This window comes from Drosophila ananassae, chromosome 2L (assembly GCF_017639315.1).
Source record: "Drosophila ananassae strain 14024-0371.13 chromosome 2L, ASM1763931v2, whole genome shotgun sequence".
In the NCBI taxonomy this organism is placed as follows: Eukaryota; Metazoa; Arthropoda; class Insecta; order Diptera; family Drosophilidae; genus Drosophila; species Drosophila ananassae.
In genome coordinates this window covers 19,711,817-19,736,266 of record NC_057927.1, presented here as the reverse complement: position 1 = coordinate 19,736,266, position 24,450 = coordinate 19,711,817, and the positions used below count along the sequence as shown (strand labels likewise).

General features: G+C 44.7%; 7 protein-coding genes across 8 annotated transcripts in view; 3 read left to right on the top strand and 4 right to left on the bottom strand.

The window, feature by feature from the left end:
• Positions 1–77: 77 nt before the first annotated feature.
• Positions 78–1,445, top strand: LOC6499079 (cysteine-rich hydrophobic domain-containing protein 2). Its single transcript, XM_032454868.2, has 3 exons — positions 78–211; positions 622–832; positions 893–1,445. The coding sequence occupies exons 1-3, from the start codon at positions 84–86 to the stop codon at positions 1,058–1,060; spliced, it is 507 nt and encodes a 168-aa protein (XP_032310759.1). The 5' UTR covers positions 78–83; the 3' UTR covers positions 1,061–1,445.
• A 79-nt stretch (positions 1,446–1,524) lies between these two features.
• Positions 1,525–6,783, bottom strand: LOC6501485. 2 transcript variants are annotated; one of them, XM_014911584.3, is made up of 3 exons: positions 6,600–6,783; positions 3,672–4,555; positions 1,525–3,358 (listed from the first exon to the last, which is right to left on the bottom strand). In XM_014911584.3, exons 2-3 carry the CDS (start codon positions 4,507–4,509, stop codon positions 1,812–1,814), a joined length of 2,385 nt encoding a protein of 794 aa, XP_014767070.1. In that variant the 5' UTR covers positions 4,510–4,555; positions 6,600–6,783; the 3' UTR covers positions 1,525–1,811. The 2 variants fall into 2 exon arrangements, with proteins under 2 accessions (XP_014767070.1, XP_044570172.1); XM_044714237.1 differs by lacking the exon at positions 6,600–6,783 and adding an exon at positions 5,559–5,739 and having other exon boundaries at positions 3,672–5,123.
• Positions 6,784–8,080: 1,297 nt separating this feature from the next.
• Positions 8,081–11,926, top strand: LOC6499080. The gene is made up of 3 exons (XM_001955310.4): positions 8,081–8,389; positions 8,443–10,518; positions 10,575–11,926. The coding sequence occupies exons 1-3, from the start codon at positions 8,306–8,308 to the stop codon at positions 11,796–11,798; spliced, it is 3,384 nt and encodes a 1,127-aa protein (XP_001955346.1). The 5' UTR covers positions 8,081–8,305; the 3' UTR covers positions 11,799–11,926.
• LOC6501484 (max-like protein X) lies at positions 11,868–13,085 on the bottom strand. Its single transcript, XM_001955309.3, has 3 exons — positions 12,865–13,085; positions 12,260–12,663; positions 11,868–12,190 (listed from the first exon to the last, which is right to left on the bottom strand). The coding sequence occupies exons 1-3, from the start codon at positions 13,001–13,003 to the stop codon at positions 11,969–11,971; spliced, it is 765 nt and encodes a 254-aa protein (XP_001955345.1). The 5' UTR covers positions 13,004–13,085; the 3' UTR covers positions 11,868–11,968.
• A 354-nt stretch (positions 13,086–13,439) lies between these two features.
• LOC6499081 (adipocyte plasma membrane-associated protein) lies at positions 13,440–16,126 on the top strand. Its single transcript, XM_001955308.4, has 4 exons — positions 13,440–13,706; positions 13,779–13,984; positions 14,040–14,340; positions 14,614–16,126. The coding sequence occupies exons 1-4, from the start codon at positions 13,591–13,593 to the stop codon at positions 15,668–15,670; spliced, it is 1,680 nt and encodes a 559-aa protein (XP_001955344.1). The 5' UTR covers positions 13,440–13,590; the 3' UTR covers positions 15,671–16,126.
• Positions 16,058–16,827, bottom strand: LOC6501483. The gene is made up of 2 exons (XM_001955307.4): positions 16,682–16,827; positions 16,058–16,528 (listed from the first exon to the last, which is right to left on the bottom strand). The coding sequence occupies exon 2, from the start codon at positions 16,504–16,506 to the stop codon at positions 16,207–16,209; it is 300 nt and encodes a 99-aa protein (XP_001955343.1). The 5' UTR covers positions 16,507–16,528; positions 16,682–16,827; the 3' UTR covers positions 16,058–16,206.
• A 1,051-nt stretch (positions 16,828–17,878) lies between these two features.
• The window catches only part of LOC6501482 (dynein axonemal heavy chain 9), a 29,266-nt gene continuing 22,694 nt past the window's right edge, over positions 17,879–24,450 (bottom strand). Inside the window, exons 28-33 of the mRNA XM_032454877.1 lie at positions 23,963–24,101; positions 23,718–23,884; positions 21,725–23,369; positions 20,544–21,670; positions 19,292–19,486; positions 17,879–19,226 (exon numbers count right to left, since the gene is read on the bottom strand). Coding sequence (XP_032310768.1) covers positions 19,127–19,226; positions 19,292–19,486; positions 20,544–21,670; positions 21,725–23,369; positions 23,718–23,884; positions 23,963–24,101 — 3,373 coding nt within the window. The 3' untranslated portion in view covers positions 17,879–19,126. The remainder of the gene's footprint in view (positions 19,227–19,291; positions 19,487–20,543; positions 21,671–21,724; positions 23,370–23,717; positions 23,885–23,962; positions 24,102–24,450) is intronic.

The window sequence follows — 24,450 nt, the reverse complement described above, 5'->3', positions numbered from 1 at the left end:
CTTTATCTCCTCGCCACCTGTTTCAGCGAATGAGCACATCCACCCAGAACTGAGCACTGCAAACGCATCTACATCCGACTATCATGTCCTTCTCCGACTTTGACGCTATTTACGAGGATGATCAGCTTGAGGAGCTGGAGCACTTTCAGGATCAGACTGTGGCGCCGGTACCGGAGCCCATCATTATTCGCGGTGCTGGAAACATGACCGTGTAAGTGGAGCATGCCTTAGTCACCATTATTATTAGATAATTAAGAGTCTCAGTCATTAAGGGAATATGGTTTTAAAAGACAAACCGCCGCATAACAGATAAGCTCAACTATAAAAATAGTGATTAATTGCCAACTTTATTACTCATTCTAAGCAAATTATACACAACTGCTCTCCAAAAAGAAAACAGAATGTAGTTCAAGGTCTTAGTAACCTAATTTCCACGAGTCCTCTTTTAATATTGATGCAGTTTGACCTCACTTTTTAAAATGGGCAGTTAATGGACAGTTGTCCATTATTGACAGGTTGCATAATCGAGGCGTTGGGCAGAATAAAAATGCAGTCTGTCTCATCACAGACACGTCCACCACATATATAATATATACATATTAAATCCATTGTTTTTTACAGCTTTGGCCTAAGCAATCGCTTTAATTCTGAGTTCCCATGTGGCTTGCTGTCACGCGTGGCTCCGGAAGAGTTTAAGGCTACGGTGGGTCGAATCAATGGAGTCCTGAAGAAGTCCCTGCCCGTTAACGTGAAATGGCTCTTTTGCGGCTGTGTCTGCTGCTGCTGCACCCTCGGCTGTTCTCTCTGGCCCGTCATCTGCCTAAGCAAACGCGTATGAGCCTCTAAATTATTGTATTTTGAATATTACTAACCGCATATTAATTTCTTACAGACACAACTCACGTTAGACAAGCTGTTCGAATGGGAGAACAATCATTTATATCATAAGCTGGGCCTGCACTGGCGACTGCATAAGCAACAATGTGATTCCAATTCCATGATGGAGTATGTTATTTTAATTGAATTTATACCCAAAACGCCTATATATCGGCCCGACTAAATAATGGGATGAAGCCTGTGAAACGGGCTGAAGGGTGCGGGCACGGTAACGCGGGGTCGTAATGGTAATTGTAAAATAAACACTAGCTGCTAACACTTTGCTTTAGGCGTTTACCGAACACACTAACCCATAGTCTATACATGCAGGCAAACTACACAATGAGCATTAACCAGTTTAGTGTACTCACAGATTGTCTTTTTAAGCTAATACTATTTAATATTTAGTTTATTAAAACAAATTTTCCGAAAAATCGTAGCCAGTAAGATTGATTGATTTCTCGTAATTGTAATTGTAGGGCGCTTTAATTTCCCTAATTTCGTTTAGTTTTAAATCCTAATTTGTTTTTTAAACTAATGCAATATTAAATAAATTTCTTGTTAGGAAATTCGATGCTCTGGCGTTTTGTTCTTTTGTTTATGGTGGCATTCAATCCGAATATCAAAAAGTTCTGACTACGGATATCGTTTCAATAATATACACAATAATATTTATTTTTAATATCGTGAATTTTCTTTTATCCATAACTTTACAGCAGTTTTGGGCACTAAGCTCCGATAAACAATAAATATTAGTTAATTTTAAGTTTCGTTTATGTAATAATGCTTAAGTTTAATCAAGTCTTTTAACAACGCGCGGGTGTGGCTCTAGGAATACTATATGTATAGTATATATTAAGGAATGCGATCGGAATGAATCGGTCTCAACAATGATGTCTGTCTTTTTAAATAATACTTAAAGATGGGAATCGCAACTAATGGTTCTCATGACCATCAACTTGGTTAGAATAGTCTTCACTTAATGCTGAGGCAGACAAGGCCAGTGGAGACATTTCTGGATCAAAGTCGTCCACCAGGTTCTCCCCATCTTCCTCCTCGTCGTCGTTCTCATCCTCCTCGCCTTCGCCACCATCATCATCCTCATCGTCATCAATGTATTGGGGATCCACCATAATTTCATCCCCATCCTCTTCTGCATGAGCATCTGAAATTTCGTCTCTAATTTCAATTTGGTCTGTCCTTCGAGTTTCCAACTGAGTTTCCGGCTCGAAAGACATATGGGTTTCGGGTATGGATTCTTCCTTAGCCTCCAATTTAGTATCAAGAGCCTTTGTATCACCACCGACCAGGTCCTTGGCCGTTTTTAGCAGCAGATTGGTCTGTTTCCGCAATGCCCGCATCACCATCGTGTCCTGCTTCATCTGGAAGTCGTGCTCCCGTCGCGCAAACTCTTTCTGTTGCTTAAAGAAGTCCACTAGCATTTCCTTCTGTGCCACCCGCATCGCATTTGCCAAGTGGGTCAGCTCTTTTGCGAAAAGCTCTTCATGGTGCTTTTTGCGTCGCTTGGAATCCTCTTCGCTAGTTTTTCTCTTACCCTCGTCGCTCACTGGAGGTGCATTGGCACGCGGTCCTTTAGGATTGGAGTCGTACATTGTGGAGCTGCGCTGGAGTTTCACTGGAACAGGCATCCCCATTGTTGGGCTCTGGCCCATTCGGCGTTTGCGGGTCTGCAATTGTTGGTGTTGATGCGGAGTCAACTGGTGGGTAGACATTGTATGGGCTTGCCTACTGGTGGAGGGGCCCATATGTTGGCTGTGAGTTGGATACTTGGGCGGCGGACCTCGGTTCAGATGGGTTTGCAGTATGGTTGGCGAGTGCGGTGGACTGGTCATGGGCTGTTCCAGATCGGAGATCATACGCTCAGAACGATGGGGATAGCCAGTCTCCCTCATCGGCACAGTCTTCATACGCATGCCCGACGGCTGGACACTAATATCTCTCGGAAGTCTCATGCCGGATTGGTTAGAGTTCTGTTTGCGGGGCAGCATAAGCTTGCTTGTGGGGTGGACAAAGTTTATGTTGTTCGTGTTCTGAAGCGGTAGTGAGCGACTCATCCGGCTGGGGCTAGCCACCCGGCCCATCTTGGTTAGCGTTGGCGGCGGCCTGTCGATTTGCAAAATGCCGTGGCTGGGACGATTGTGATCATCCTTGGCGAACGAGGCCACTCGCAGAGGGGGCATTGGCGTTGAGGTGTACACAGGATCTCCGTCGGCATCATCTTCTAGTTCAGCAGGCGGTGGGGATGGCGAGGCAGGTGCCGTTGGCGGTGGCGTATTTGTTTCGTCCATTCCCAAGTCCATGTCTGGCTCGTGCTTCACGGAAACAATGAATGGCAGATGGGGCACTTCCTCCTGGTCTTGATGGCCCGCCTGAGTGCCATCACCGTTCCCCTCAGCCTCATAATCAAAAGCATCCATATCCGGTTCGGACACCATGTCCGATTTCGAAGGATTCTCGTAGCCTGGAAGAGAGAATTCAAATGGTATTATTTTCAAACTATAATTAGGAGTTTATTATTTATTTTCAAACAAAAATACTATAAAAATAAACAGAGTTTTTTTTGGGGATGTATCCATTTTGATCTCTTAACCATGTGAATAAAATCAACGGCATTTAAACTTCAAAGAACTCAAAATTCTTGGAATAAATTTTCTTTTTTAGGGTGTTGGATAACCTTTTTAGCAACACTAATGACTCCTATTGGTGTTTAATTTATAGAATCTTTAATTTAACTATTTATGTGTATTAAATGTCAAATGATAAATATTCAATACCTGTATCAACTGGTTCTGGTTTTATGGGCCCCAGTCGAAAGCCGAAAATGGGATGCTCCACGCCCAGGATGTCCTCCTTAGGATCCTCGCCCTGCGTCCTAGAACTGTCCATTGAATTTCCGCCTTCGCTCAGACTGGCACTAATGTTATTGCTGTTGCTCCCACTGCGCCGTTCACCGCTGAGCATGCGGCAGAGCACTCTGTAGACCTCCTCCGGGACCACCTTTGGTATCCCAGTGCCGTGGCGCGTGGTAGTATTATACGTAGACTTCAGGAACTTCCACTTAGTCCAGATCTGTATTCCGGACTTCTTCACGTAGCCCTTGCTGCGCATCACCTCTTCGATCTGACGGAACACATTCTCGCTCTTCAGATTCCGATCATTTAGCTGCTCCAGGGCGTTCATTTCCTGCATAATATTAAGCATCTCCAGCATTTCGGCACGACTCCACAGGTTGCGTTCCGGCCGAGTGCTGCCCTGCAGGGAGGAGTCGCATTTTCCGGAGGAGCTCCCGCTCATGCTGCTGGAGGAGGGGGGCGGCGAGACATGGGCCTTAATGCGCATGGGCGTCAGGAGGCCGTCGACATCGCCCACAACGCCATTACCTGAGGACGCCGTGTGCAGCAGGCTGTTGATGTCCTGCCCGCTCTGACCTTGGCTCTGACGCATGTTGTGCTCCACTTTGCTCAGCAGTCGCATCTTTGTGTGGGCTGCCACTGTGGTGGGCGGGGAGCCCAGGCTGGAGTTTGAACTGGAGCTGGTGATGGTGGCTGTAGGACCGCGGTTGCCAGACGACGAGGAGCTATCGTTCAGGCCCATATAGCGCGGCATTAACATGGGTGCGGATGTCAAAAATTACGCTCTTTTCGAATATAACGAATCACTGAAAGAAAAGTGAAATATATTCCAAATTAGTTTTGAAAACTCTCGAATAAGGTTCTTTAAAAGTTCCTAATATATTCAACCCGGTTGACGTTCTGTGTCAAAACCAGTTTTGGAAAATTTCCAAATCCTTAAATAAAGGCCGTTTCAGAACTTTTTTTCAATGCGATTGGTAACATTTTTTAATCCTTTGGTATTATTCAAAAGACAGTTAAATGTGCATAAAAGTCATAATGATTTTCCATTAATCTTTCAGCGACTATCTTTTAAAAACTCCATAAATTAAAACTCAAATCAATAACTAGCTTTGAAACTTTTTTTAATTGTCTCCCCTTCTATTTTTGTCTTTCCAATGACAACAGTGTCTTTGGGTATCTTTCAGTATTCGTCTTTAGAATCAACCACCAATTTTTTATTTACTATCATATACATATTTGCCGAATCGTGTGAATTGGGAAGTTGACGTGTTTCCAACTGTTTAACACATTCGAAAATCTATCTAAAAAGGCAGCACACCGACAGTCACTCTCCACAACCAGTCAACTAATACACGAAAAGAGCTTACAAATCTAAAACGAAGAAAATATATATATTTTTTATCGATTTTGATTATTTCAAAACGAATAATGGCCACAAAGAAAACGTAAAAAACGAGCAAGTAAAAATCCACATACACACAGATATGCCTCACATATGTACATACACACTGAGGCAAGTGGAACACTCTCAATAACAGAATATTTTCGAGATAGTGATTTTCAAATGCAAGTAAACAAGATACAGATACTACAGTGAGCGTTAAATTCAGGCCCAAAATAAAATTCAAAGAAGTTGAAATCTCGCACACAACAGCAGTTTGTATGCTTGTCGATTACGTAGGGTTTATTTTTGATGGAGCAAGTGATACGGGAATAAATAATAATTAAATAAACAAATGGAACAAGATTAGAAAACTTGCGTTCAATATTGAATATTCTTGATTTGGAATTGAGGGAGCAACTAACCAATACGAATGATGCGATTCGAAACGTAAATTCGAAATATTTAATGCCACCGGTTTGAGTAATTTTCCAGCTCTATGAAAGCTCGAGACTTTGGATTCGCACAGTGGGCCCAAATGATGAATTTTGGGAAGAGTTCTAACATTTTCGGGGATTGTTTAAATAGCCTGTGGTGTGGGTAACACGTTCAATTAACTACTAAACCCATTGCCTGCGGGCGGATATGTAATTGCTAACTTAATTTAAATCGGTTTCGGGCACGACTGCACCATGGGAAAATACTAAACAAATAAAGGATATTTTTTAATTTATATTATATAAACAAACATGAGAAAAGGGATATTAGAAGAGGTCTTATAACCTTAACACAGGAAGCTAATTATAAAGGAATTAAAATTTAGTTCTTTTTAAAAAAGAATAACTTTTTTAAGTGATGTTTTTATAATACAACACAATATAATTACAATAATTAAACTCCTTTTGAATGAAAATTCCCATCAATCATCTAACTTTGACATTTCTTATAAATAAGGCCATTATGCAACAATATTTGTTTGGTGGAGAAAGAAAATGCATGAGTTGAAAACATTCATTCAAAGTATGAATTTTAAATATGAAATTATGCTAAAATGTATCTGTTTAATATCCCATAGTACACTGTAATGGCACAAGATACAATAATACGAGATACTGAGAACGCAAAGCTGCGCTCTCTCGGCTCTCAGTTTAGCTCGGCTCGCACACCAGCACAATTTACGCTTATTATGTGCAGTAGAATTTTTCAAGAAAAAGAATATGACAAAATCGAGTTTCCCAATTACACATTGGAATATTGAATAATGCCAATTGACTGACTGACTGGCTGACAGGCGATAGCTCCGCAGTCCACCAATTATTGCTACCGGCCTGACAGATAACGGCAGAAAATATTTTAATGCACATGCCTCGCAATAAGTTTAAAATAAAATCAACTTTAACTATTTTCAACACGCCGGAGAGCACACCTTATTCGACACAAACTCACACACACACACATACACTTACCAGCAGCAGCAGTAGCAGCAGCGAAAAGAGAAGAAGCAGAGAGAGAATTCCAAGTGGAGAGCTGGCCGAATTTGAGACCCGTCGCCGTTAACGACGATTCCAATAGTGAAACGGATTTCAAAACTCAAAACCGACAAACGGGCCTACAAAAACCGAACCGAACTATATACTCCCACACAGATACAGACTCCTGTATCTGTATCTGTATCTGTGGGAGTGCGTGTATGTGTGTGTGCGAATACTGAGTTCGTTTTCGTCGGTGTGATATATATTCGGAAAGGTACAAATAATGGTTATGGTCGCTAGTTGTTTTTTAGATTGTGAGAGATTGCCGAGAGACAGTTTTGCTATTATATATATTTGTTCTTCTTTTTTGTTGGCTTTTTTTTATTTTTTACATGCTCATTTTTTAAGAATGGGGTTATTTTGGGGAATATAAATTATTGGTTACCGCACACGAATACACACAGAAAACCACGGTTACAGTTTGTACATAAGCTCAAATCGGGTATAATAATGATTTTCAAGTTTTTTTTTCATTTCATTCATTGCCATTCGTCATGATTCGTAAGCTGCGACTTTCCGTATTCATTTTTTTACGAGAATCGTTTATCTGGCAAGTTCAGATACTAAAAAATTTCAATGAAATACTCGACACAAACACAAGAAATTGTAGTTTTAGAGAATATTTGACATTGCTCAATGAAGAAGTAAAATAAGTATTATCTTTTTGAATTTTTATTCCGAATAATCTGTTTTAAAAGCACCCTGTAAACTGGGAATAGATGTTTCTCACCGACTGTTAAAAATGAGCAGTTTTTTTTATAATGAGTATCCATCGGCGAGTATCTACTGAAGAACCCGATAGCATACGCAAACAAAAAAAAAAAAAAATTATGCCAATAATTCCTAGTATATTCAGTTTTCAGAAGCCACAGACACAGGTAGCAACCCTCGTGTGTATAATTTCTCAATATCTCGAACTGCTGAATACTTGCTCCAAAGGCTCTCATTCAGCCAAGCTTTCTTGAAGTTTTGGGGTTGCAGAAGCTAAGAATGAGAAAGATGCCTCTACTTGCCAGGTGCTTTAGTTGAAACTAGAATTACAAGTATTAAGTTGGCCTTAAACGAATCTTCAAACTGGAATTCGAAGAACTGCAAAATGTGGAGGGAGCGCTGGGGAAAACTGCGAAAAAATTCGCATCTTTATTATATACGCATGAAAGTCTACTAATGCTCGAAATCACAATTGATTTTTAATGCAAACAGTTGTTTGAATAAATTTCCATTAATAATCACTTATATTTAAATGAAAAACTATGTTTTTAAAAGCTAAAGGTTCTAATCGGACTTCTATTTTGTTAGAAGTTTGGCAAATAATTAAATAATTATACAGATATATAATGAATACCAATTTTTCATGTGACAGATATTTTATTTCATTTATTTTTTTAAGTTGCCTTTTGGAATATTAAAGTAATTACTATGCATAAAAAAAATAAAAACATCAACTCAGATATAAACATTAGACCAAAACAGATGTTTTATATTCTATGTTAAAACAGCTGTATAGACATATTCTGTAAGTAACATTTCGAAACCAATTTACCAACACTAAACGATGTTCATTCGCACCAGTGAAACACTTAAAGAAATTCAATAAAATATGGTTAAAAATATCGATATATTTTTGATAAGAACACGGCATGCTGGGGTCTGCCGGAAAAGCAACTGCTGGAAAATCAACTACGGGAAAAGTTGACCATTGCGAGTTTCTGTCCTACCTACAGGTGAGTGGAGGAAAGCCCCTGATTGACGTCAAACTCATTGTTTTTTATTGAAGACTCTGGGAGATGTGCTGCCGGAAGACGCCGCCCTTCAGCTGGCCCAGCGAATACGGGCGGAGGAGGAGGAGGCTAGACACGCCGACACGTGCGGCGGCGCCAACAACCAAGCCTCATTGAATGTCTCATTTCGGGTTTACTACCACATAGTTCACAAATATGAGCTGCAGGACATCCACTTTGGTGACCTGCCTGAAAAACTCACCCATGACCAGCCCAGTGCATTCCTGATGCTTCAGTCGGTGCTTCTAACTGACCACTGGAAGCAGCTGGATCCAATACTTTTAGAGGAAAAGTGCATCACTGCCGTTCTCGAAGCTCTCAAGAGAAATAGTCCCAGTCTTTTGCCCATTTTGAAGGCCACTAACCTTCTGGTGAAAAAGTTTCCGAGATTGGAGCTTCTCCGCCTGCGCCTGGAGCACTTCTACCGCTGCCTGCAGCGGCAGAGCCAAACAGGATCTCGGGAGGAGACCCTCACATTGTACAACCACTGCTGCAAGCAGACGGTTCGAGCATTTTCTTACTTTCGGTTGATCGTGGAATTCTGGCCGTGGACAAATCGGAATAAGTACTATCTGTTGAGCGGAATATTGAACTCCCATTCGTTGTCGGAGCTGCTGGCCACCACCAACCAAAGCGAAGAAGACTTCTTCAACGGACTGCGTTTAAGTTTAAGCTACAAGGGACTGCGGGCCGCGAGTCAGTATCCAATAAAGAGTCTCAGCAACCAACGATCGCCTGCGCTGCTTGCTGCCAGTGTGGAGTTGTTGGTCAGCGGAAACATTGCCGAGATTCAGAACTTCCATTCCCAGTGGTTTCTTCGCATACAGCAGCGAGAAGTGCTGTTTGAGCTTTTGCAAGCCAATCCGTATATTGTGGAGTTCATGGGCTGTGTCGAGGACCTCAAATCGGCGGGCGATCAGTTGCGCCTGATTTTGATATTTAGCATGTTCGCCAAGGAGATATACAACGCCTCGAGACTGCATTTCTTCAAGATTAGCACGGAACTGCTCACCAATTGCAGTCACCTGGAGTTGGACGCTCAGCTGCTGGTCTTTCGCTTCCTGGTGGACAATCTGAGCAACTTTGCGGTGGAGGACTGCCTAGAATTCTTTCACAGTTTCATTGACCGCCATCGAGCTGTGGAGAGCGCCGAGTTCCGGAACACGATGCTGGGAAAAATACCAACAATAATTAACCACACGGCTAAGCACTTCCACAAAGCCTTAAAATCGGACATCGGCGTGGGAGGAGATGCTCTGGCCCACAACATCAAGCGATTCTTCTTGCACCTGCAGGAAATCATCGAACGAGACATCGGCAACGAGGTCTATCAGCCCAATATCTTTGCCCTCAAGCTGCTGGAGGTCCTGAACAAGTCTCTGTATGCCGACCACGTCGTTAAGAATGCCAAGATGTGCAGCACCCAGCAGAACCAGCAGATGGGAAAGTTTCTGATGGACCATGGAGTCTTCAGGCCTCAGATAGTAGCTAAGAAGCTTTTTGAATCCCTGAATAATCCTCAAGGCTTCGATGACGCCCTTGAGCTGACTGTAGTCCTGTTGATTCAGCTAAACTACTTGGATAATGAAAGGAGCTTGGATCGTTGCTTCGAACTTTGCGACAGCTCGGACGTGGACGAGTGTTCCTTGGTGACGCTGTACGCCAAGTTGGCTTTTGCCAAGGAGCCACCCAAGGAAACGGATTTCAAAGAATGCCTCGACCGATTGACGCTTAAAATTGATTCCTATCTGGAGGATCCTCTGAGCACTGCCAAGATTGGCGGTCATCTCTTTGGCTATCTTTGCGTACTTGACGAGGTGATAAAATCAAAGGGTCCGGTGGATCAACCTCTTGAGGATTTGTTGCCGATTCTTGATCGCATTCTGAAGGGCGTTCTGCAGTTCCTCAATTTGGCCAACACGAGGCGCAAGGCAGAGGCAACCACGGCCGCCAGTTTCCAGGACATGGACGAGAGTCTTCAGCTGCTGGTAAGCGAGAGCTCTTTTAAGTCCGGAGATGACGATGAGGCTTGCCGGAAGTACTTGCTCATGAGCTTTTGGCTTACTCTAAAGGTGAGTGGAAAAAGTTTGTTTAGCTATTAAATATTAAATTTTATATTCATTACCAGGGTTGTTGTGATGTGGCGACGACCATAGGATGCATTTTGCTGGAAACCTTCCAGAAAACCGTAAACTGTGCAGCTTTGAGCCGCTGTCTGGACATCAATGTCTCTGTTCTGACCCTCTGTCGCCATAAAGGAGCAATTGAAGCTGCTGGGTTGAGTATAGGAAGACTTACCCGCAGCATAACTAGTATCCTAGACAGCTCAGACGCTGGTTTTCAGTTGTTGCACGAGTGTCTCGAACGTGAGCTCCTGGCCGATAGTCGCCAGGTGAGCACCACGCGTCGAGGAGCTGGTTTCGCGATTATGTTCTTGCACGTGTTGAAGAACGATAATCCGCAACAGCGTTTGGTTCTTCACAAGGCCGTTCAACAGATTCTAAAGAGGCTAAATAGTGTGACAGGGGCTGCTCCCACGGACAGCAACCATGATCGATGGGAATCCTTGGCATTGCATTATCTATGCGTTCTGGTGCGTGACACGGAACTGAGGCCATCCATGTGCAAGTACTACAACGAGATTCTTCTCGTGGCTATGGAGCACATCCATAATCCTGAATGGACCATCTCGAATGCGGCACTGCAGCTGTTTGGCGCCAGTCTGGGGAAGCTAGTGGGCCAGCGTCAGGCCACGGAGTTCGATACGCGTCCAGCTTGGGAACCCAGTGAACTGGATTACGACGAGCTGGGCTGCCTGCTGCCCAAAGCTTGTGAGCACATGTTGGAGTGCTGCGATCGGCAGGAAGTGACCTCCTCCATAATACTCTTTCTCGCCTTTCTCTCCAAGGTGGAGCATCTGCGCACTTCGGATGGCAAGGTGCCGAATCCTTTGCTGCTCCGCTTCCGCCGTCTTAGCTGGCGGCTTTTGCGGCACAAGTGCGAGCAGGTTCGTCAACTAGCCGCCACCTGTTTTGTGCGCTCGCACGAGTTCCGTTGTGATCTTCCAGCGGTACTGCTCTCCAGTGCTAAGTTAGCCGCTCATCTGAGTGATGAGAACTTCTACGAGGGACTGATCTATGCTCTCACAGCTGGGGTATTGAAACTGCAGTACGAGGCACGCTATGTGTGGAGTCAGGAACGCCTGGAAAAGTATTTTGAAGAACTTCTTATACTATTGGACATCACTGAGCAAGTTCAGCGCTTCAAACCATACACGCGTAATGTTCTTTTGGAATTCCTGAGGCTGTTGGGGAACAAAGATAAGGTGACTTTGGTGGAAAATCTTAGATAAGTTAATTGTATCTAATTCGCAATCTAGACTAAGCGAAAAGTTTTCATTCTCGGCCAACGCTTTTACAACTACTCAAATTACGCATTTAATATTTGTACGCAGTAAACACAATGAAAGTAATTACCAAACATAGATCTCTTAACTAACGAAATTATAAAATAGCCTTGCGATCAGCTAAACCCATCGTTGGTTTCCTGCTCCATGATCTGTTGCTGCTGCTTCGCCTGCGCTTCCTGTGCCATCTGCTGAAGGGTACGGCTGAGGATGTTGCGCAGGATGTGCGGTTTGCAGTGCTCCTCCAACCAGGGTATAATGCCAGTAGTAAGCTGCTTAAAGTTATCCATGGGTATGTGCTGGAATGTTTCAAACATTTCCTCCATAATTGCCTGAAACTATTAGATCAAATAATACGATATTAATAAGAGATCACACACCGAATAAGGGGTATCTCCCTCACTAACCACTTGAAATTTGGCCTCATCTGTGAGACGCTCCTCTTCCGGGCCAGGATTGGCCTGCTGGTGCTGCAGCATGTTCTCGTACCCATTCTTGATGATTCGCAGCGCCGTTACCTCCTTCTGTAATGCCGAACTCTCTTCCTCCTGCTTGAGCTTCTGTTGGTTGAGGTAGCCAATGTATTCGATGCTCTTCTGGAGGATCAGAGCCTTGCTCAGCTTGTAGCCTGAGGAGTCATTGGGCTGGCAGCGCGGCACTAACTCTTGTAGGCTGTCATAGCCCTTTTTGATTGCGTCCCGTCGCTTTTGTTCCGCCTGGGTATGAGCTTCCCTTCGCCTCTCCTTGTAGCTCAGCGTGGAGTTGGCTGCCGCCGAGTGGCGCGCATCTCCGCCACTATCATCGTCGTCGTCTGCGGATACAGAATTCGGGGAGCGTGAGACACAGGGGTACATTGTAATAAAATACTGCTGCTGATAGCGTTCCATCGGATAGGGAAATTCAATGCCACCTTTATCAGCGGGCCTCCCCCCGCTCTTAGTTCACCATCAACATGGCAATGTGACACCTTCTCTTCACATGTTAATGATATCTGCGCCTATGCGCCACTTACCTGAATTGTGGGCCGAGGAGTTGGGTGTGTGTGTGCTGCCAGCACTGCTGCAGCGTGAGTACAGCTTGTTGCTATGATCCTGGTCGTGATCCATGTTGAAAGCGTCCTCTTGTTTGGGGGCGACGTTGTTATCGCTCATTTTCAACTACGACGTTGTGGAGAATTCCCAAAACAAAAACACCAGCTGTTATGTGGCCGTCCAAGTGTGGGCTAAAAATACGATTGTCATTATTTGGTCACACTGGGAATAAGTATCGATAGTTCTTTAAATCGCGTCGTAGATCAGGGCTTATAAATAAGCTTATAAGTAAGCTTAAAAATAATAAAAATGTTTGAATTATTGAAAGCCAAATCTCAATATTTCGATTACATATGAATGAAGTTCTTGTTTCAATATGTACCAATATTAAAAGTTTCCGCATGTTTTTAATTACCGTGACAGTTTTATGTGTTTTTTTTAGAAACAGTAGTATATAATTTATCTATCAAACGAATATTTAAAAGCTTTACAATAGTTGTTTCCCGCTGGCAAGTGTTAGAGGTGGACAAAATCACAGCTTTCACCATTCGATAGTTCCATCGATGTTTTTCCAGCTCTACCGGCCTGATGACTTTCGCGTTTTCTTGTTGAACTTTGCCGTCGTGTCGCTTTTTCTTTGGAGATTTTACCCTCTTGTTGACCTGTGACCTGCGACTTTAGGCCGGTAGATCCAAAACGAACTAATCATGGGTCTGCTGTATGCTCTACGCGTGAGGATCATGAATTTCATGATCTTCTTTCTGATTATCATTCTGCTGCCCGGTCTGCCTCCCCGTACCACCTTTCCCTTCAAGGAATATATGTAAGTACCGGCTTTTACCTATTGACGTAATGCAAAGCCTAATCCCTGGGGTCTGCTTATTTCCGTGGATAGTGTGACGCCGCCCAAGGATTTAAAGGGTGCCTTGGAGTCCAACTTTCACCTGGAGGGAGCGGAGCGACTCTTGGAGGGGCGTGTCTATGGCCCCGAGTGCCTGATAGCCCGCAACAACGAGATCTACACAGGCATTCACGGCGGTGAGGTCATTAAACTGACCAGTAACCACGTCACTCACGTCACCAAGATCGGTCAGCCCTGCGGTAGGTATTTACATATTTCAAAATGTAATTTTCACTCAATTGATTCTCATTTTAGAGGACATATACGAGGAGTCTAGGTGTGGTCGCCCACTGGGACTGGCCTTTGATACGCAGGGCAACAATCTCCTCATCGCCGATGCCTACTACGGGCTTTGGCAGGTGGATCTGGGTACAAACAAAAAGACTCTGCTGGTGTCGCCCGCCCAGGAGCTCGCCGGCAAGACCATCAATCGACCAGCTAAAGTCTTCAACGGCGTAACCGTAAGCAAAGGAGGCGACATCTACTGGACGGACTCCTCCTCGGACTTTAGCATCGAAGACCTGGTGTTTGCTACGTTTGCCAATCCCTCGGGACGGTGAGTTCATACCGATTTATAGCACAACCTAGACCATTCTATGCTAATCATGGAAAAAAAACACCTAAACTTTTTTTTAAACGAAGCGGTGTGCGTATTTTATTTTAAAATTTTGTTATGCAAATGTGTTTTATTGCTTACATTATTGAACACCTTAAAGTTTTTAAATCAAAGTTCGTGATGTGGAGGTGGGACTGTAAGTCTTACCAAAACCGGTTCTTCTTGGCTCTAATAGTCTTCTAACGGTGCGTTCCTTTCTCCCCGCTCTTACAGTCTTTTCAAATACAACCGCGCGAAGAACGTAAGCGAGGTTCTTCTGGACGAACTGGTCTTCGCCAACGGCTTGGCTCTGAGCCCCAACGAGGACTTCATTGTGGTGGCCGAGACAGGTGCTCTTCGATTGACCAAGTATCATTTGAAGGGGCCCAAAGCTGGACAGAGCGAGGTCTTTGTGGACGGGCTTCCCGGCCTTCCGGATAACCTGACGCCAGATGCCGAGGGAATTTGGGTGCCGTTGGTCCTGAGCTCCGATAGCGAACATCCCAATGGGTTCTCGCTCTTCACTCGCTTCCCCAGCGTGCGTCTGTTCCTGGCTCGCATGCTGGCCCTATTCGAGCTGCCTTTCCGCTACCTGAACAGCGTGTATCCGAACAAGTTCTCGCAGCGATTCGTGCACTTTGTCGGGCATATGGAAAGCCTTAGTGTGCTAACGCCTAAGCGCACCACGGTGGTGCGGGTTGATTGGAATGGCAACATCGTTGGCTCGCTGCACGGCTTCGACAAGTCTGTGGTGTCCGTTTCACACGTTCTGGAGTTCCAGGATTTCCTATTCTTGGGATCGCCCACCAATCAGTACCTGGCGCGTGTTAAGTCGCCGAAGGCCAAGCAGCCTACAATTAAGGTACGCAACGTGCGCGTCGAAGGCGAGGGCTTGGAGGCGTCCATCGGTGCACCTCCTAGCACCACCACAGCCAAGCCGCAACCTAAGGCGGCACCAACTACAACAACACAGAAACCCACTACAACCACGCCGAAACCCACCACAACCACGCCTAAACCAACTACAACCACTCCTAAGCCAACTACAACCACGCCAAAACCGACCACTAGTACGACTACACAGAAGCCAACAGCTAAGCCAGCTGAAAAGCCCACAACTACATCCAAACCGGCCACCACTACAACTCCCAAGCCGGCTACCACTACCACCAAGCGCACTGTGCCTGAGAAACCTGCGCCGGTGGAGGAGGACATTCCTTCCGACACCAAGCCACCCAAGAAGGAGAAGCTCAAGGTCATCAACAAGCAGGGCGTCAATGTGGAACTCTAAGTTCAGAGCCTGCTCCCAACCGGGGAATATAACCCAGCCGCGAGATTCGGTTATGCACGTAGTCAAAACCCATTATGTTAAACGTATTCTCAATCTCCAGCTTCCCCATTAGTTTCGGGGCGCACAGGATGCTGCCTGTCCTGTCATATTTACATTGCTCAGGCTCGATTAGTCAAAATTTAGTTAATATCTGACTAGCCGAATGCTCAGCTCTGATCACATTAGATCCTCCACGGGCAGCTCTTTATATGATTTTGCATATAATTCGGTTTTGCTTTGGCACCCGATACCACCCAATACATTCCCTATTTTTTATTTCACCGGAAGTGCATTCCATCTAGATAAGATTATGTAAAACAATGCCCAAAATTGTTGAACTCGAGTAACTTTTTGATTTTGTACTGATTTTTTCTTATTTTCATTTAAAAATAAAGGTTTTTGTAAACATAGAATTAATTAATAACGTAATGCTATTGAGGTTGGGTTGTCTTAGACTACAATTAAATTAGGAGCCATTTTTTCTGACCATCCAGGAATTACTGTTTGGAGACCGACTGACTGGTTGGCTTTGGCCGGCTTGGTGGCTCCTTGGGATCGGTCCACGCCCAATCGGCATAGTGGACACAGCGACCCAGCTCCTCGGAATACAATTGAGATTGCGGGCAGCGCTGGAGGCGGGCACGGGTTCCCTGCTTGTCGCACACCCAGTACGCCGTTGGATCCCAGAAGTTACGGAACATGCGGTTAACCTCCTCGAGTCCTTGGCAGCCTGGTTCGCCACTGTGCTCGTGGAATTTCCGCTTCTGGATGGGCAGATGTGCTGTTGCCGTGGACATTTCGTAGCTTGACGTTGGTATTCTGCGAGAGAAAGACAAAACCGGAACAGGGCATTAGTTTCATCCACGATGACGGTGCGTGATCAGCATAAAGCACATATCTTTACTATATTTTTTTTTTGGCAAGCCATTTGGCCCACATATTTTTGTGAATTGAATGTTTCCTTTCGCTTACCTTGTGATGTGCGTTTCTGGTTTTTTTCCCTTTGAGCTAGCAGCCTGTTGCTTGCTATTGCTAAGTTATTTCACTTCTGATTTGTCATACCGAATCATTTCACGCTTAAATACCATTTCTCTGGCTGCCTGTGCCGTCGGCGTCGACGTCGCTGCTTGGTGATAGCGTCCGTTCCGAATTCTATTAGAAATGTCTGGTTCGAGTGGCGATTACGGCGTCGGCGTCGTCGTCGTTGGTGTCGTCGTCGGGCAACGAGCAGTTTTTATCTTTGTACAAAGCCAACAAAGTTGCGCCCGTCCGCGGAAAACTGAATCGCCTTGATCTTGAGGCGCCCCACGGGTGGGTGGGTGCTGCTGGGAGGTGGGCCTGCCGGCTGGGCCGGCCTGGTCATTCGCTCACCAGCCAAGTTTCACGTGTAGCCGTCGTGGTCGGGGAATACTCCCGTCCAGAGTTTGGCACACAGCCGATCATATATAAGAAAGAGCGAGCGCAAACATTTGGAGAAAATAAACTTAGGTAACAGGCATTTTGAGTTTGGCACTGCGAGTTTGTGCACCGCAAGAAATTTGTCTAATCATTATATTTATTAATATTTATATAGCATCTAATGGCAGTTTTTAAAAAATATAAATTTGAACTTTAAATCCTGATGAAAAGAGTAAAATAAAAACTTCCTCATATTTCATTTGAAGTATTTATTAATTACCCTTAATGAAATGAAAAAAAAAACAACTTTAATGGGAGTTTTCTCCCTGTGCTCCAAGGTCAAAGGTCTGAGACTTGCCTACGTCTTTGGAGGAATGACGCCTGATGGAAATGTCAACAAATGCATATAGAAATAGTCAGTAATCAGTCAATAAACCAGCGCCTTGGGGGGTTAAGTCGCGCCACTAACTGCAAATATCATCCGGATCACGCATCCGCCGTGTGGGCCATATGACGAGCCCCCTAGTTTGCAATACCCCTAGTCAGTAACTTTCCCCTGTGTGTCACCTTTCCGTGAATTCTAAAGGCAAATGCCAACAACGCCTTATCGTTTATCACCCAACCACCCGGCCCACAGCCAGACACTAAACAGACTCAAGTTTCGAAGGCGTGTGAAGCCGATTGGCGAACGCTATTCACGTGATCGTTCAGTGGTTGGGGCCACATTAATTCTTCAAAAGCCCAAAAACGGGGTTGTACTATCAGGGCTTATAAATTTACAAACAAAAAAACTGTATTTGGAAGTATGGCCTTTCGGTTGCGTCAGTATGCCAAAATTAATGAACGTGCACGTGGGTAGCTGGTGGCCAAAGTCACCGGGGAGCACCGAAAGCACGAGCTTCCATGCCAGTCTGGCGAGCGAGACGTGCCCGCATGGAGGTATTTCTATAAAAGTGCCATGATCGACCAGTTTTCTGATAGTTCGTCACTTGACTCATGGGGGGAAGATTTCATATCTGCTGATGTCCACACGTTTCATGATCGATACACTATTTATAAATTTCTAAAAATATTTTGCTAATCTAAATAAAAGCGAGTGGAATTTTTAATGCCGGAAATTTTTATAATGGATTTTTTTTTAAATTCAAGAAATAAAGTACTCAGACTTTTACGTCACTTGGTTCAAAGTTTGAATGATTTGTGTGAGGTTCTAGAAATGGGTTTAATAAAAATTAAATCATATGTATTTGGTTGCTTTGTCATGTAACTCCAACTTAATCATCTTATTGCTGATGTTTAAATTTTTCTAAAATTGGTGAAATTCCCTCGGTTTAAGTACAAATTCCAGTGATAATTGAATATTTGCTTGTACGTCATTAATGGCCAAGGAATATTCCATACCTTCTGTTTGACTAGACAGTGTCTGCTTGAATATAATACAATTCCATTCAAAGTTTATTTTTGGGTTGAACTCAAACAAGACGTCACAATGAGACCACAAATAAAATTTCGACCCAATTAAATTTGATCCAAGAGATAGGTTGGGATAGGTTTTATTTATGCTACGTGTATTTATTAAATGTATTCAATTTCATGGACAAATCAGTTTGATTTAGTTATATCTGGTTGTTTTGGTAAATCAATTTTAGGCGCCAACCTTTGGAATTTATCATTTGAGAATTTATCATACCAATGCCATACAGAATCGCAAACAAGTTTAGTCTATTTCATGATTTTTGCCCTTGGCAACAAACAGAAGGCACATTTTAGGTACCAACAACGTTCCATTAGTTGAATAATTTCCAGTTCGTCATTATTACGCGAGTTTCACGTGAGTTGCGCGATTGCCCGGTTTATGATTGTGCTGAAACTTATAAATATCTACTAAGTGATTAGTCACATACTATCTGGGAAGTGGTGTCTAGCGGGCTTCCTCGACTTTAAAACTTTTTCTTTTTATTAAATCGGAAGAATGACGTTGATTAAAATTATGTCTGATGGGAGATCCGAGAGAGTTATTTATGGCTGCAGCAAAAGCGCCACTCCGCCCAGGATCCACTTGGAGGGGCGTTCACGAGTCTTCAGGTTAAAGGTCCACACATAAGTGTTGCCACGCGACCTGCAGAGAAAGAGAACCTTGAATGACAAAGACGACATTCGGGATACTTGGAAGATGTCACCCACCGGGTCTTGTACAAAGGACACTCGTAAACGCGATGCAGTTCCTGCTTCTCCTGGACGATGGACTTGATGTATATGACAGGCATGGCGCAGAGCATTTCCTTGGGACGCAGGGCCACAATGGAGTTCAACTGACAATCCCAGCTGGCACCGTCCATGTACAGGTCGTGCACAAAGGCGCCCTCCATGGGTGGCAAGCTTTGTGCATCATATGCGCATGAATGGAAATCAAAAATTTAATTTAATTTAAAAAGTGCATAAACATCAAAACCTTTCTAGAAGTATTGTTGATAAATATAAAGAATTCGTCTTATTAAAAGCTAATAAACGAAATATTGGCGGTTGACGTCCCGCGTATATTGTGGGAACTAGTTTAGTCTGATTTAATCTAAATCAGAAGAATGAAGAATGGATACACAAATCGATTAAGGTATTCCACTCTAGGATCGGATAAAAATTGGCAAAGATATAGCCTTCGTAGTGGGCCATATTGGCCTCTCAAGCCATTTTCACAATTCTTGAAGGGGATCCCCCAGAAAATGTCAAGAAAATCCAAAAAAATATTATGTTTTCAGATTTTGATGCAGATTGATGGAGAATCGATCCACCAATCGTTTAAGGTGTTCCGCTTCATAATCGGATAAAAGTTGGCAAAGATATAGCCTTCGTAGTGGGCCATATTGGCCTCTCAAGCCATTTTCACAATTCTTGAAGGGGATCCCCCAGAAAATGTCAAGAAAATCCAAAAAAATATTATGTTTTCAGATTTTGATGCAGATTGATGGAGAATCGATCCACCAATCGTTTAAGGTGTTCCGCTTCATAATCGGATAAAAGTTGGCAAAGATATAGCCTTCGTAGTGGGCCATATTGGCCTCCCAAGCCTTTTTCACAATTCTTGAAGGGGATCCCCCAGAAAATATCAAGAAAATCCAAAAATATTATGTTTCCAGATTTTGAGGCATATTGATGGAGAATCGATCCACAAATCGATTAAGGTATTCCGCTCCAGGATCGGATAAAAATTGGCAAAGATAAAGCCATCGTAGTGGGTCATATTGGCCTCCCAAGACTTTTTTACAATTCTTAAAGATTGATGGAGAATCGATACATAAATCGCTTAAGGTATTCCGCTTAGAAATCGGATAATTATTGCAAAAGTTACAACTAGTTTTGTCAGGGCGTTTTAAATTAAGTTTTTTAAGTTAATTTTACGATTTAATTTTAAGTTTTTTAAAATGGTATGGTTACTTACGTGACATCGTCCTTTATCTTTTTTGTTACATCGCAGCTAATAAGCATGCGGTCCAGGGGTAGGTCATGCTTCCGGGCACTTTCCTGCATGATAGCCGTAAGAAAGCTCTGCGGATTGAAGAGTCCTCCCAGCCAGATGGCACACGGCAGCTTGAAGTCGTTCAGCCAGCCAGCTAGCTCCTTGATGCGGTGCAGCAAATCGGAAAACCAGGATTGCAGACCCAGCATGCTGGGATATGCCAGTCGAGCCCACGCCTCCGGGACATGATCGTAGAAGATAGCGTGGTCCAATCGCTCCATTTCCTGGGTAATAGTCAGTTCGCCCTTTAAACCCAGCATCAATTCTCGCAGAGATCGCTTTATTTCTCGGATAAGTGCGTTCATTCGTTCACATTCTTGCAGGGCCACGACCACAAATGGAGTTTTCCTTTCGACTCTATTGAGAAGAGCCTGGAGATTGAACTCGTCCTGCAGCTTGTCCAGAAAATCATCAATCATAATTTTCACCAGCTCCTCGCGAGGCGCTCCGCAGTGTGAGCTCAGCTCCGATTCCCGCGGCTGAAGCTCAAAGATGGTGCGCAGAAGTTGTTCGGAGGCAGTGGTCAGAAAGCCAATCTCTGCATTTGGATGCAGACCGTATAGCAGGGGGCTCTCCTCCGGCAGCATTTCGGTAATATACGAGTGGTAGCCCTCGAAATCGAGATTCGGTGGAGCCGGAAATCCCGGGCACAATTCAAAATCGCCATCTATCAAGTCCTGCTGCAGTAGCTCCTCCAAATACGTTTGGCATAGACGCCGATCCCAGTCGTCGGTGATATGTCCGCCGTACATGATCTCCCCGAACAGGTAACGTAAATCCTCCCAGGGAATCCGGTTGCTTCCCTCCAGATAGTTGTGAAGCACATTTGCTGAAATGGTCAGGTCGCCAATATTAAAAGGATAAACCTTGTTCCACCCCTGAGGACCAAACTTTCGTCGTTCTCCAGCCACAGCATGGAAATAGCAGAGTGCGAACAGGATTGACTTAAACTCCGCCTCCTGGGTGCAGGTTTCCAGGGCATCCTGTGAGAAATTGTCCCACGCCTTGTGCAGGTTGGCCTCCATGCCAGCTGGCGGTTCATTCACCACCTGTTGAATGTATCTTCAGGTGAGAGACACGCAATAAATACTTTAGTTACTCACCTTTAGCGAGGATTCGAGGATACCCTGCGGAATGACATGGTACTGCGGATCCGGAGCTGGTTCAGCGCTGATGAAGAGCCGGAAACTAGATTCTCCCTGCGTCTCACTCTGCAAAACAATGCGCTCTATGAGCTTCTCCAGCGTTGGGAGCCAGTTGACCACGAGGTGTATGTTTTGCAGGATTACCCACTGCTGCCCGGACGCCAAAGCCTGAATGATGGCCTGCTCGGCTAGCAGCTCCTGACCTTGACCGAGGGAAATGTTTACCAAGGTGTCGGCCTCCGCATGGAAGCCCTGCCGCTTCCCGAAACTTTCCACATCCCGGATGGGATCCACTCCGGGGGAAAGAATAAAGAAGGCAGGAGTCGCTGCATTGAGTTCTTGGAAGATGGCCCCAAACGGAGGAGTTTGCACCTCTGCGTATGACTTGCCCATTGTTTGCTCCACAAACTGGCGCATGGCATAGGTCATACGATCTGGTCGCAGAGCTCGGATAATGCACAATTTCTGAAGTGGCGTGCGGTGCTTCCACTCCCCGGGGAACTGTTCCCGTTCCGGGGTATCGCTGGACATAAACTTGCGCCAGCGTTTTGTATAGTTCTCCATATCCTTGTCGATGCCGTAGAAGTGCTCAATCAGAGTCAGAGACTTTATGCCACCCCAAGCACTGCGGCCCACGAAATCCAAAGGAGACAGAGTGGTGGGATCATGAGGATATCGCAACAGGAAATCTGTTTCGTCCTTGGCCACCTGCTCGGCGGCAATAAGAATGCGCAGGGTCATGTGTGAAGTGAAGGTGAGCTTATCCGCCTCAAATAGCCCGCGTAAAGTGTATCGATAGGTCTGCAGGGTGATAGAGTCTACCAGGTGGAGCACCCTGCGCTCATAGTTCTTAGATTCGGCGGCCAGGGCGATGGCCTGCCGGAAAACATGCATAAAGGACTTTAGAGAGAACTTGTAAATCGGATTAATGCGACTCAGATCGGTGAGAACAAAGTATAGGATGGCAGCCCTCTTGGCCGCCGATCTGTAGATATTCCGGGTTTCATCAATCTGCAACGTTGTTACCCTTGCCTCTCGGACCTTGGCCTCAATCTCGTCCACCGTGCGTTTTGTGTTCTCCAGATTCAGGACCAGAGCATGGTCATCTAGAACATTTTCACCGGCTGATGCCAAACGGGCCAGTAGCTCATCTTCCAAGGCTTTCAGGGATATCTTGAACTTGTTCTGTTGCACCGTGACCTCCGTTTTCATCTGCTCCAAGTCCGGACGCTCGATTTTCACCACTTCCGCCAGCAGCTGCTCCTCAAGTCCATCCGGTGTGACAGTGAAGTTAATAAGCGTTGTTTGGGCCTGCATTTCCGGTTTGTAGTGGGGATTGGCCAGTTTGGTGTGCAGGATGAGCCGGAAGTTGGGGTTGAACTCGATTTCCTTGTCGCCGATACGCAGATAGCGACCCTTCTTAATCAAGGCTCGACTGAGTAGCGGCTCCAGAACGGTGTCCATCGTTTCCTCAATTTGCTCTATGAGGACAGTGTCGCCATGGGAAATACTCTTCTCCAGGGACTCCAGGAATCCTTTTTGTCGCAGACGAAGGACCACCAAAGAGGCACCGAATCGGTTCTTAATCCATTTGATGCCTTGCCTTTATTTGTAATAAAAGTGAGTATGTTTAGGCAACTTGACTAAGATGCGCTGTTTTCTAAGAAGCAATTGCCAATAAAATAACATTCTGCACTTGATTTTCAATCGATAGTGTTAGCATTTAATTAAAGTCAAAGAAATTATAGATGTATCAAGGAAACGTTTAAGGCAATTTAATTAGCCGTTTGTGTAATCTTTAAAGTGCTTATCCAAATCAATTATTTAGTTCTCGGGTAACTAAAAGAAAATATTTGATTGAACTGTTTAATTGGACTAACAAACGCTTGGATTCAATTAATTTATTATACCCCAAATCAATTACAAAGTACTGTTCCAATTATCCACTTACAGCTGCGGATCAATCATCAATGGCCATCGGGTGGAGTACTGGAGGATGGTGGCGTTCTCGGTGGACATCCTATCCATGGGCAGGCCCTCGTTGTTCCAGGCGGCTATCTGGGCGTCGTCAGAGAAGAGGGCCAAGGTGTCCACGCCCTCGGTGTGCGGAATGTGGGGCTGTGGGTGAAAAGACAGTGAGAATGATCCATCCTAGAAGCCAGCACGTATCCGAGGGTAAGTCTGCCGGGCACTTACATCGATTTTGCGAAAGTTCGGCAGCCACATCTTGTGCTGCAGCTCTTCCCGGTAGCGCCGCGTGAAACAGCCCACGTACGACAGGAACGAGGAAATTAACAGTATATCTCCGGGCAGGGTACCAATCTTGGCCTGCAGGCTGTGGGGGACAAAGAAGAGGGTCGGGTAAGTCAAGTCTGAACAAGTGGGTGTCGGGCGGGCGGTAATCTCCCCTTTGATGCTAACAAATCGTATAAATTACCGGAGAGCAGGATGCGAAAGGGTGCAGCCGTCCCGACATCCGCCAGTGCAGTCTTTATATTCCTACAGTGTCTATATCCCTTCAAAAACCTTCTTAAAACGGGCGGTGCATTTAAATTTAAATGAGGGGAAATTGAAAAAATAATGATGTCGGAGAGGAAGTTGCCAGTTGTTGCTGCCTCTGTTGCTGACAATGTTGATGGGCTTGGGCTTACAGCTAGGATCCTGCCGTCGTGGTGGGGGCGGGG

What these genes read in the sequence shown, in the direction of transcription:
- LOC6501485 (XM_014911584.3), bottom strand. Translation starts at nt 4,509, where the DNA reads ATGTTAATGCCGCGCTATATGGGCCTGAACGATAGCTCCTCGTCGTCT. An exon ending in ACCAGAACCAGTTGATACAG is followed by an intron (nt 3,359 to 3,671) that starts GTATTGAATATT and finishes TCTCTCTTCCAG; the next exon opens with GCTACGAGAATCCTTCGAAA.
- LOC6499080 (XM_001955310.4), top strand. Translation starts at nt 8,306, where the DNA reads ATGCTGGGGTCTGCCGGAAAAGCAACTGCTGGAAAATCAACTACGGGA. An exon ending in AGTTTCTGTCCTACCTACAG is followed by an intron (nt 8,390 to 8,442) that starts GTGAGTGGAGGA and finishes TTTTTATTGAAG; the next exon opens with ACTCTGGGAGATGTGCTGCC. An exon ending in GCTTTTGGCTTACTCTAAAG is followed by an intron (nt 10,519 to 10,574) that starts GTGAGTGGAAAA and finishes ATTCATTACCAG; the next exon opens with GGTTGTTGTGATGTGGCGAC.
- LOC6499079 (XM_032454868.2), top strand. Translation starts at nt 84, where the DNA reads ATGTCCTTCTCCGACTTTGACGCTATTTACGAGGATGATCAGCTTGAG. An exon ending in GGTGCTGGAAACATGACCGT is followed by an intron (nt 212 to 621) that starts GTAAGTGGAGCA and finishes TGTTTTTTACAG; the next exon opens with CTTTGGCCTAAGCAATCGCT. An exon ending in TCATCTGCCTAAGCAAACGC is followed by an intron (nt 833 to 892) that starts GTATGAGCCTCT and finishes AATTTCTTACAG; the next exon opens with ACACAACTCACGTTAGACAA.
- LOC6501483 (XM_001955307.4), bottom strand. Translation starts at nt 16,506, where the DNA reads ATGTCCACGGCAACAGCACATCTGCCCATCCAGAAGCGGAAATTCCAC.
- LOC6499081 (XM_001955308.4), top strand. Translation starts at nt 13,591, where the DNA reads ATGGGTCTGCTGTATGCTCTACGCGTGAGGATCATGAATTTCATGATC. An exon ending in TTTCCCTTCAAGGAATATAT is followed by an intron (nt 13,707 to 13,778) that starts GTAAGTACCGGC and finishes TTCCGTGGATAG; the next exon opens with TGTGACGCCGCCCAAGGATT. An exon ending in CAAGATCGGTCAGCCCTGCG is followed by an intron (nt 13,985 to 14,039) that starts GTAGGTATTTAC and finishes TTCTCATTTTAG; the next exon opens with AGGACATATACGAGGAGTCT.
- LOC6501484 (XM_001955309.3), bottom strand. Translation starts at nt 13,003, where the DNA reads ATGAGCGATAACAACGTCGCCCCCAAACAAGAGGACGCTTTCAACATG. An exon ending in CTCCTCGGCCCACAATTCAG is followed by an intron (nt 12,664 to 12,864) that starts GTAAGTGGCGCA and finishes CTGTATCCGCAG; the next exon opens with ACGACGACGATGATAGTGGC. An exon ending in ATGAGGCCAAATTTCAAGTG is followed by an intron (nt 12,191 to 12,259) that starts GTTAGTGAGGGA and finishes TTGATCTAATAG; the next exon opens with TTTCAGGCAATTATGGAGGA.